Source organism: Podarcis raffonei, chromosome 15, assembly GCF_027172205.1.
Source record: "Podarcis raffonei isolate rPodRaf1 chromosome 15, rPodRaf1.pri, whole genome shotgun sequence".
NCBI lineage: Eukaryota > Metazoa > Chordata > Lepidosauria > Squamata > Lacertidae > Podarcis > Podarcis raffonei.
The window spans coordinates 31515032-31525967 of NC_070616.1; the positions used below are offsets into that span (position 1 = coordinate 31515032).

The 10936-nt window shown below is 46.5% G+C and overlaps 1 protein-coding gene across 4 annotated transcripts in view; it reads right to left on the reverse strand.

Moving 5' to 3' along the window:
- DCPS (decapping enzyme, scavenger) overlaps window positions 1-9637 on the reverse strand; it is a 66431-nt gene extending 56794 nt beyond the window's left edge. The window contains exons 1-2 of one of the 4 annotated variants that reach the window (XM_053367303.1): window positions 9408-9637; window positions 1462-1630 (exon numbers count right to left, since the gene is read on the reverse strand). In XM_053367303.1, the coding sequence (XP_053223278.1) occupies window positions 1462-1630; window positions 9408-9581 (343 nt within the window). In that variant the 5' untranslated portion in view covers window positions 9582-9637. Of the gene's footprint in view, window positions 1-1461; window positions 1631-9125; window positions 9237-9407 lie in introns of those variants that run through there. The other 3 variants (XM_053367301.1, XM_053367302.1, XM_053367304.1) reach the window with 3 other exon arrangements.
- Window positions 9638-10936: the final 1299 nt, after the last annotated feature.

The window sequence follows — 10936 nt, forward strand, 5'->3', positions numbered from 1 at the left end:
AATTAATAAATAAATGTTACAGAAATCAAATAACGGTGGTTGCGGGGAACTGAACCAGCAACAGGTCATCCTTCCTGTCATTCAGTAACAGTTGCTGCTGGATTCTTGTCCAAGGGTGCCACCTTGTGGAAATTGCAGCATCTTGTTAGAAGTCACCAAAAGGGAGAAAAGCGCTCACAGTTGCAAACAGGATGCCTGTCTATTCCACTGGCCTGCACAGAGGTCTTCTGAACAGCACAAAAAGATGTGCCTGTTGCAATAATACCACAAACACCCAGTGGAATAGGGTTGAGAACTTTATCAATGTCAAGCCAAGGTTTACATTCTGATTCCTGCCTGGACTAAGGATTGATAACAAACAGAATTATATGGGAAGCTAAACTAAAGCAAGTGCTTTTCCCCAAATGAGACATGTCAGAATTGCTAAAACTGCAGCGTTGGGGAACATCCCCCAATCCAACATGTTAACAAAAGATATATCTCATGACTGAACACCTGTGCCTCATTGGTGACTGCCTTGATGCTTTCCTACATGCTTCCCTCAAGCACAGGAGGCAGCGTTCTGGGTGAGTCTTATGTCCAATAAATGATTTAAATCCTTGGGGAAAGCTTGCAATGCGACCCCCTGCTGGGACTATATCAGTTGAAGACACAGGCAAGGAAAGGGTGCGTATCTAAAGGCTTCCTCCATGAAGGTGGGGAGGATCCATGCTTATGGAAAACCAGCATATCAGTAAACAAGTTCTTAGCCTAGTCCTTCCTCTTGACATTCCGCTTTTTCATATGGGTTTAAATCAAAAGGCGATCCTGCACTTGCATTCTGAAGTGGCATAGTTCTAACACAACTATGCCATAAGGGCAAATCTGAACCAGGGAATAACCAGCTCACACTTGCCCTCTACACTACACCAGTAACATGCTCCAGTATCTTGGCTTCTACCAGAATATATGAGAACACAAACCATTCCTATATTTCACTGCAGAAACAGCAGGCATCTTTGGACACCTGCCAGGGTCCCAGTTCTCCAGGACTGCCTTTGAACCACTGCATTATGTGACTAAGTCTGTGAGCTGTCCTTTTATATTTCCACATAATGCTCTTGATCGGTGCTTATGTTGGACACCGAAGGATTGTGCAAATTTTTAAGGGCTGGCTTGTCGCTACCCACTATACAGTACACCTAGGGGTTTTGGGGGGGATTGAGGACAGCTTGCCAAGTGTACCCTCAAACCTGGGGCCAGCCCATAGAAGAATTCCAGCTTTCAGGGTAAGAAAACCATTGGCTAAATTCAGCATAACAGAAGCAGGACCTAACCTATCCCAGATAACCCACTAATAGCAGGGATGGCATCTGAAACGCAAACTGTGTTTTTGGTTAAGACCTGGAGGAACCTCACTGCAATCAGCCTGAATAAATTGACGGATGTCTGGCAGGCAAGCTTCCCTAGCCAGCCGCTTACCATTCAGCTCAGGAGGCAGGTAAAGGTGGTAAGTGCTGTAGATGTCATTGGACATCTGGAGCTGGAGTTTGGTGTGCTTCTTCAGGAGTTCAGCTATGTTCTCCTCCTGGAAGGGTGTCTTCTCCAGAATCACCACAGCATCTGTCCCGTCACCAGAAGCGCTGTTCACCTAGAGAAATAAGAACAATAAGAGTTGCTTTACTGGCTTGAACCAAGGTCCATCTAGTGCAGTAAGAGAACCTGCGGCCATCCAGGTGTTGTTGGAATCCCAACTCTGATCAGCCCAGGTAGTACAGTCAATGAATAATAATAATAATAATAATAAATTTTATTTATATCCCGCCCTCCCCAGCCGAAGCCGGGCTCAGGGCGGCTAACAACAATCAAATAATCAAACAATCAAATAAACCAACATTCTAAAAATATTTCATTATAAAAATTAATTGAAATCAAGTTGATGGCAACCATTAAGCAAAACTCTGTGCAGGTTGCCAGAGGAGGGAGTCAGGCTGCGCCCTGACCAAAGACCTGGTGGAACAACTCTGTCTTGCAGGCCCTGCGGAAAGATGTCAGGTCCCGCAGGGCCCTAGTCTCTTGTGACAGAGCGTTCCACCAGATTGGAGCCGCAGCCGAGAAGGCCCTGGCTCTAGTTGAGGCCAGCCTAACCTCTCTGAGGCCTGGGACCTTCAAGATGTTTTTATTTGCAGACCGTAGGTTTCTTTGTGGGGCATACCAGGAGAGGCGGTCCCGTAGGTACGAGGGTCCTAGGCCGTATAGGGCTTTAAAGGTTAAAACCAGCACCTTAAACCTGATCCTGTACTCCACCGGGAGCCAGTGCAGCTGATATAGCACCGGATGAATGTGGTCTCGCAGCGAAGACCCCATAAGGAGTCTCGCCGCGGCATTCTGAACCCGCTGGAGTTTCTGGGTCAGTCTCAAGGACAGCCCCACGTAGAGCGAGTTACAATAATCCAGTCTGGAGGTGACCGTCGCATGGATCACAGTGGCTAGGTCAGGGCGAGAGAGATAAGGGGCCAACTGCTTAGCTTGGCGGAGATGAAAAAATGCCGCCTTTGTTATAGCTGTAATCTGCGCCTCCATAGAGAGGGAGGTATCGAAGATTACACCCAAACTCTTAACGGACGGTGCTGGCACTAACTGCACCCCCGCAAGAGATGGGAGTTGCCCCCTCAATCCCATATCGTCCCGTCCCAGCCAGAGGACCTCTGTCTTCGAAGGATTTAACTTCAACCGGCTCCCACGTAACCATCCAGCCACAGCCTCCAGGCATCTGGTCAGTGTGTCTGGGGCCGAGTCAGGGTGGCCATCCATCAACAGATAGAGTTGGGTGGGCCGTAGCTCAGTGACAGTGCATTTGTTTTTCACACAGAAGGTCCTGGGTTCAATCCCCAGCATCTCTAGGTAGGGCAGGGAAAGACGCTTGTTTGAATTTCTGGAGAGCTACTGTTGAACAGTGCGGACAATACAGTGCATGATACTGATCTGAGTATAAGGCAACTCCTAACCTATGTGGCCAAAGAAGTAAGGCCAAGGAGTAATAAGGGCAAGTCAGTATCCTTACCAAATCAGCTTCACTTTCCATTCTTACTCCACTTTTTGACTTACATCTGATTTGGACACCACTCTGTTTCCAACCATTGCTGGCCAGATGAACTTGGAAGCTCAAGGCACCAATGTCATTCTCTGCTTTAACCCGGCAAGTGGTAATTTATGGGATGGTGCCTTTGACCACTGGAGGTCCTATTCAGCTATTAGTCATTAAATTTTCTGTGTCACCCTTCTCTAAGGAGCTCAGAGAGTTTCATGGCTAAGTAGGGGTGTGAACCGAGGCCTCCTTGGTCCTAGTCCAACTACTCTATCAACTACACCACCCTGGCTCTTAAGCATCATGACAAATAACCAACTACAGTGGTGCTTCGCAAGACGAAAAGAATCCGTTCTGCGAGTCTCTTCGTCTAGCGAAGCAAGCCCATTGACGGATTAGCGGATTAGCGCTATTAGTGCTATTAGCGGCTTAGCAAAGGGGGGGGGAGGAAAAAAACCCCGCAGGAACTCACAAGACATTTTCGTCTTGCGAAGCAAGCCCATAGGAGATTCGTTTTGCGAAGCACCTCCAAAACGGAAAACTCTTTCGTCTAGCGAGTTTTCCGTCTTGCAAGGCATTCGTCTTGCGGGGCACCACTGTACTGATGAACCCATTCTCTGTGAATCAGTGTCATCATTTTTTAAAAAGCCATCTAAACTGATGACTGCTGCTACGTCTAGCTCAGGGTGTGCCATATCCAGAATCATTAGAAAGAGCCAAGAGGAAATCGGGACCTTTCCTTACAACTAGTTCTGCTGTCACAAGATGACGTCGACATGAAGAGTAGGGGAAGGCTCTGGAAACTGAAAAATGGTGTTTGTGAACATCCAGCTGGGCAGAACTGCAGTACAAAGGGGCATGCTTAGTCCCACCAACTTTCTATGAGTAAACTTGCATCCATACTGCAAGACCCTACTTTATCATGAGGGACTGATGGATACAAACGCAGCCTGAATGTGGGTTGTTGCCAGGCAGCAAATGGGGATGGAAAAGAAACAGTGCCATTGCTTCACATTAGGAGACGTGTGTGGCAGGCAGGCAGGCAGGCAGGCAGGCAGAGAGAACGGGATATAGTGGATGAATATAGTGGATGAATGGAACTGATTGATGACATTTCACACACATTAGTTAAGTTTGCACAATCAAATTCTGACTTAATAAGCATGAGCTTCGTGGAACTGGACCCAGGAAGTTGCATTTCACCACAGCTTCCCATTACTAGGATTCACGGCTTCCAAACACAGCAGGATCCAGAAACCAAGGGAGGGAACAATGGGGGAAGCAAGCAAGCTGGAGCATAACTTACTAAGTCAGGATCTGATTGTGTGAAGCAGGCAATGACGTGGGTCATCCCAATGTTTACAAGAGCAAGTGCAACGAAGATGCCTGGGATCCACAGGACTGCAGGAAGCTGCCTTCTACAGAGTCAGACCATTGGTCCATCTAGTTTAGAACTGTCTACACCAGGGGCAGCAGATGTGTTGCCTTCTCATTGTTGTGGACTCCAATTCCCATCGTCAGGGATGGTGGGCACCCAATAACATCTGAAGAGCAACAGGCTCCTCATCCTTTTCCAGCAGCTTAAAGTAAGCTTCTAGAAGGCGGGGGCTGATTAGGATGGGTGGACGTGTGTCATAAGGTTCCAAATTCCTATACTATAGATGCAACCTGGTGGGGACACAGATAGACTGCAACACTTTATTGCAGGTCCTACTTACATCTATTAAATCTGACCTTAGCTGTTCCAACAGAAACACATTATCTGCTGCTGCTGCCTCCTAACTCCGGTTTATTGATCCTCCACGCCTTGAAAAGTTTCAGCTCCTCCTCCCCACCCTGAATTTGACCTAGAGAGACTAATCCATTTTCCAAGTCCTTTCGAAAAGCCATTCATCTAGAATTTACATGCTACTTGGAAATTATAGAGATGCCGTGCAATTTCCTGACACTTCATCATGTGCCTTGGCTATCTGGGAAGAGGATTTACAGAGGACAATAAAAGAACTAACCCAACTGTATACCCCCGCCCGCAAGGAAGAACCTGCCTCCCGAACACTGTACAGCTGTAAACGGTGAATTAAAAGAGTACTTGCAAATTTCCCGTTTTTATGGCCTCCTAAGTGACAACTCCATCCATCTTATTTACAGCATTTCAGTTAACTGCTAGTTTGCAATTCAATTCCACTTTAAACACTAAACATGAAAAACTGATCTCCAGGCTAAAAGCAATAGATATGCTAATAAGAAAAAAATAATCTAAGCTTCGAGATGGGTATCTAGTGCTTTTGTTAGGTGGAACAATGCAACCTGTGCCCCATTCCACACACAGTCCCCCCCTCCTGCACCGCACAGTATAATAAGATTGCCCTCTAAGCCTCTCATTTATTCCTGGCTGCCAAACCTAGAAGGCTGCTGAACCCGATCCAGTTCCTGAATTTCAACAAAGGCCACAACAGGGGAAAGATGCTTGAAAGGCAGTACACACGGAGATTTACTCAATGGATGGGGCTTCTTCTCACAGGGACTGATTAGGGACCACATTAGTGGGATCAGAAGAGAATCCTCCGCCCAGATCAGTATCAGACTGGCCAGTGCCTTTGTGGGTGGCCTTCCTCTGCATGCAGCCTGGCTTATTTGCATGAGCCACCCTGAAGTACTTGCTCTGAAACAGTAGCACATCTATTCTGTCTTCCGCAGCAACTCTGCTAAGGGTCAGAACAGAACAGGTGGATTTGGGGAGGACGGAGGCTGGTGAGTGAATGGATAGCCCTAGGGAACCTTTTGACCCTCTCCAATATTACGACGATCACAGTTCCTCTTCCACCTCTTTCTGGTGCCCATAGAACAGGAGTAGGAAACCTTCTTGCCTCTATGGAAGGCTGCCCACATGTCAAAATGAGCCTGAACGGCCTAGGACCCTCGTATCTACAGGACCGCCTCTCCCAGTATGCCCCACAGAGGACCTTAAGGTCCATAAATAGCAACACCCTAGAGGTCCCGGGCCCTAAGGAAGTCAGATTAGCCTCAACCAGAGCCAGGGCCTTTTCAACACTGGCTCCGGCCTGGTGGAACGCTCTGTCTCATGAGACCAGGGCCCTGAAGGATCTGATTTCTTTCTGCAGGGCCTGTAAGACTGAGTTGTTCCACCTGGCCTTTGGCTTGGAATCAACTTGATCCCCTCCCCCTCTTTCCTTTCTACTTCTGTGATGGAACTTCTATTTGGGGACTTCCCTGGCTTTTTTCTGGCCCATGTAGGACCAGTCTGGATAGTTGGCCTCGGTGAAGACTTGACGTTTTCATCCCCGAAAAAGTTTTTGATTTGAGTTCCTATTGAAATGAGGCTGCATTTTAATGTTGTATTCTAATCTTGTTTTTAGGTTGTATTTCAATCGTTTTTATACCTGGTGTTAGCCGCCCTGAGCCCGGTCTTGGCTGGGGAGGGCGGGGTATAAATAAAATTTATTATTTATTATTTTTATGAAGTTGGGACTTCAATGCACAGTGTGCACTCAATCCAGCAGGCTGTGCTTATACAGCTCACCAGCTGGTGGGCAGTACAGCCAAAGCCTGTTTTCCCTTGTACTTTAAGGCTCCTGATTGGCAGCCAAATCTCCACTTGCACCACACCTTATGTCACCTATGCCCAGTGGCGTAGCGTGGGGGGTGCAGGGGGGGCCGGCCGCACCGGGCGCAACATCTGGGGTTAGGGCAAATCCACGGGTTAGGGGGCGCAAATTACTTGCCTTGCCCCGGGTGCCGACAACCCACGCTACGCCACTGCCTATGCCTGTTATGAGGCAGGTTTAGGGAAAAGAGCCTTGTAGGCCAGGCTATTCTTGCGTCCTTGTAATAGGATCTTCCCCCTTTCTTTGGATGTTGCAGCCAGAGTATGCACAGTATTCCACATCTACTTCATTGCAAACACGTATGTAAATGGTTTATAATAAATATGGCAAAAAATGAGAAAGAAAATATTTTTGCATCCAAATTCTGGGGCCTATATAAAGTGTGCTCCCCAGCATTTGCAAATGGGTTGGAAATCAGTTAAAATTTAGAGAGTGGAGATGATAACGTTGCATCTCTGCCCTGACCACAGCAGATGAGGATTCCCTTCTGTCATTACCCACTCATTATTGCAGAGATAAGCACCCACCATAAAAAGAGTTAATATTATAATAACCACAGCTATAATTCTACCAATTCCAATTATAACTTATTACCCATGATGGCAATAACCGTAATTGGTGTTGCTGCATGACCACATAAAAACCAGTGGTGTTCAATTATACTAGTTCACTTATCTTAGTGCTACTAAACAAAGTATATGGGGTCTCACAGCTCTATAGACTAAGTAAAGTTTTATTGAAAAGTAGTTTTATTTATGAAGGAACAAGGGGTGGTGGTGGTGGGTGGAATACCTCTGAAACACCTTTGAGCTCTTATGGGCCAGCATCAGATTTGTAAGTAGCAGCTCCTAACAACTGAATCGGCATTTCACATTTGTAAGCACAAACATAACATTTCTTGGTTTGGTGCCTGGACAACCAGGGTACTGGGATTTTCCACAACCCTTATCCACAGGAGGTAAAGATGATCACTGCCCTACAATTGCTATCATTTTAGATGATTAGGACTTTGGTGTAGTTCTATTTTGAAATAATTCCTGCATTTATTATTTTGATATAAGAAATAGCACAAGGTGGCATACAAACCAAAAACACAGTATTGCCACGGTAAAAAACAATTTAAAATGTCAAATGTTTAACCTATGTGTGTCTCTGGCAATTTATCCTCTTTACAAATGTGCCTATGGGCCCAAAAAGGTTGACAGCACATGCCATTATCTATGTCCAACAGTTTACATTTTATACAGTATTCTGAACGCATTTAGTTATATTTCAAGGTAGCACTCTCCATACAAATATACCCCAGGGCAGTTTACTATGAAAAAATACAATACTATACAATCATGCCAGGCAAAAGCATTCCTCTTCTCCTGGGCCTTTGGCTAATGGCACTGTGGGTTAAACCACAGAGCCTAGGACTTGCCAATCAGAAGGTCGGCAGTTCGAATCCCCGCGATGGGTGAGCTCCCATTGTTCGGTCCCAGCTCCTGCCCACCTAGCAGTTCGAAAGCACGTACCGTTCCGGTGGGAAGGTAAACGGCATTTCTATGCGCTGCTCTGGTTTGCCAGAAGCGGCTTAGTCATGCTGGCCATGCCAATAAAGCCAGATGAGCGCCGCAACCCCAGAGTCGGTCATGACTGGACCTAATGGTCAGAGCTCCCTTTACCTTTAAAGGTACCCCTGCCCATACGGGCCAGTCGTGTCAGACTCTAGGGTTGCGTGCTCATCTCGCTCTAGAGGCCGTGAGCCGGCGCCATCCGAAGACACTTCCGGGTCACGTGGCCAGCATGACGAAGCTGCAGCTGGCGAGCCAGCACCAGCGCAGCAGACGGAAACGCTGTTTACCTTCCCGCTATAAAGCAGTCCCTATTTATCTACTTGCACTTAAGAGTGCTTTCGAACTGCTAGGTGGGCAGGAGCTGGGACCAAACGACGGGAGCTCACCCCGCCGCGTGGATTCGAACCGCTGACCATACGATCGGCAAGTCCTAGGCACTGAGGTTTTACCCACAGCGCCACCCGCGTCCCTCCCTTTACCTTTACAGCCTTTTAAAACTAAGTTTGTATGGGGGTATTGTTTTTGTTTGTAATTACGGTATGTATTTCTGTTTTTTTGTATTGTAAACTGTCCTGTGATCTTCAGATGAAAGGCAGTCTAGAAATAAATAATAATAATAATACCGAAATACCACAAACAACATCAAACACATACACACATTTCAAGTTCACTGTAGCACACTGGCTGCACTGAGATCACTGTAGCACACTGGCTGCACTGTAAAAATAATTGTCGTGTGTGAATGTCTGTAACATCTCATAATCTGCACCGGCGCTATTATAATTTTTATTCAGGAAGATCTCTGTGAGATCAGGAAGGTTGCATGCATACAAAAAACCAACTTTATGTTAACTCACAAAAAAAGTCACCTACTTTATGCAAGGGTATAAATTTGGCACCCGGGGGCTCCTTTGGAAGTAAGGGCAGGATATGATAAATACAATGAAATAAAAAGAAGCACAGCATCCTCTTAGAAAACTGTCAACTTTCTCAACCTCCCCCTCCCTTTTTGGCACAGCCCACTTTCCCACGGCTTCCCCTGCAGATAAAGAATGGGATCTTCCTAAAGAGGCGGGGTAAAATAGTGCCGTTACTTCTAGCCCCGCCCCTTGAATTTGATTGGCCCTCAGCGGCTCCAGAAACAAACATTACTACCTGCCCGTGAAGGAAGATGGTCTTGTCGCGCGCAGACTCCCTAAGCACTTTGCGCACGGAGATGTCAGCCAAGGGGAAGGTGCCAGCGCCGGGGCCTTCCCCTTGGGACTCGGCGTTCCCGTTCTCTCCATCTTTCGCCTCACGCTTTCGCTTAGCGCTAGGGGACTCCGCCATTTCTCGAGAACCGGTTGGCGCGCATGCGCTGTGGTCTCAAACTCTTCCAGCGCTCGCTCAACTATGGAGCGTCAGGGCGGCCAGCTCCCTCTGCTGGCAGGGAGGTCTCAACTACCGGGGGCGGTGGAGAAAGGGGCTTTACCAAGTCACTGTGCGCATGCGTTGGAGCGCGGTTACATTCCCAGCGTAGACGCAGGAAAAGTGTAGAGCTGAAATCCAATGGTATGCACGTGGAACTTCAGGGCCCCTTTAGGCACTTTTCAAAACTTTGGAGCTGGGCAGGAAATAAGAGCGGTAAATAAATAAAAATAGCGGAGAAATCTCAGGATCTAATTGTCTGTTCAGATTAATTGCATGCAGAAGACTTGAGCTTCATCCGTTTGTGAGCAGGCGCCTTGTGATTTGAAATTATTAAATAATAATAATTTTTATTTATACCCCGCCCTCCCCAGCCAATGCGGGGCTCAGGGCGGCTAACAAGCAATAATAAAAACAAGTTGAATGAATACAACTTAAAAACAAAATTAAAATACAACATTAAAATATTGAAACATTAAAATATTAAAATGTAGCCTCATTGCAGGAGGAGAAGAAAAGAAAAGAGGGGGAGGGAATCAAATTGGCTCCAAGCCAAAGACCAGGTGGAACAACTTTGTCTTACAGGGCCTGCGGAAAGAAATCAGATCCTGCAGGGCCCTGGTCTCATGAGGCCTCATGCAAAACTACATGCAAACTAAAGGAGTTAGGTTGCTTTTTCCTGCTATCTTTTGTTTGGGATAGAGGCAGTACTGCTATCCAATCACTATTAGGCTAGTTCCATGTTTTTCTAAGCTGTTTTCAAAAAGCAGCTCTCACTTCTGCCCAGGAAAGACCAAATTTTGCATCCAGATTCAAACGAGAAGCCACAAACTCCATACAGTGCTACCTCGGAAGCCAAACCCTAGGCATTTTGCTTTCTTATCAAGACAAACTACATTGCAATCCTGTGCATATCTACTCAGAAGGCAGCTTGCAGATAAATTTGTATAGGATTGCATCCTTAACTTCATGCAACACACAGTACAACCCTATGAACTTTTACATGAAAGCAAGTATTGTTGTGTCCAACAGGACTTACTCCCTAGTATTTCAATGATACAGCATTTATATGTTGTCTGAATTTTCTTTGCAACCTGGAACACCACCCTGAAATAAATAAATGGTAAGCCCACCTTAGGGTGACGAGCAAGTAATAAATAATAAGAAGTACATTGTGGGTTGCAGCCTACGTGCCAGCTTTAATAGTTGCACACAGCCAGAACTTCTAGTGCATCATGTAGAACTGTCCTCTCCAGGGATCCCATTGGCCATGAATT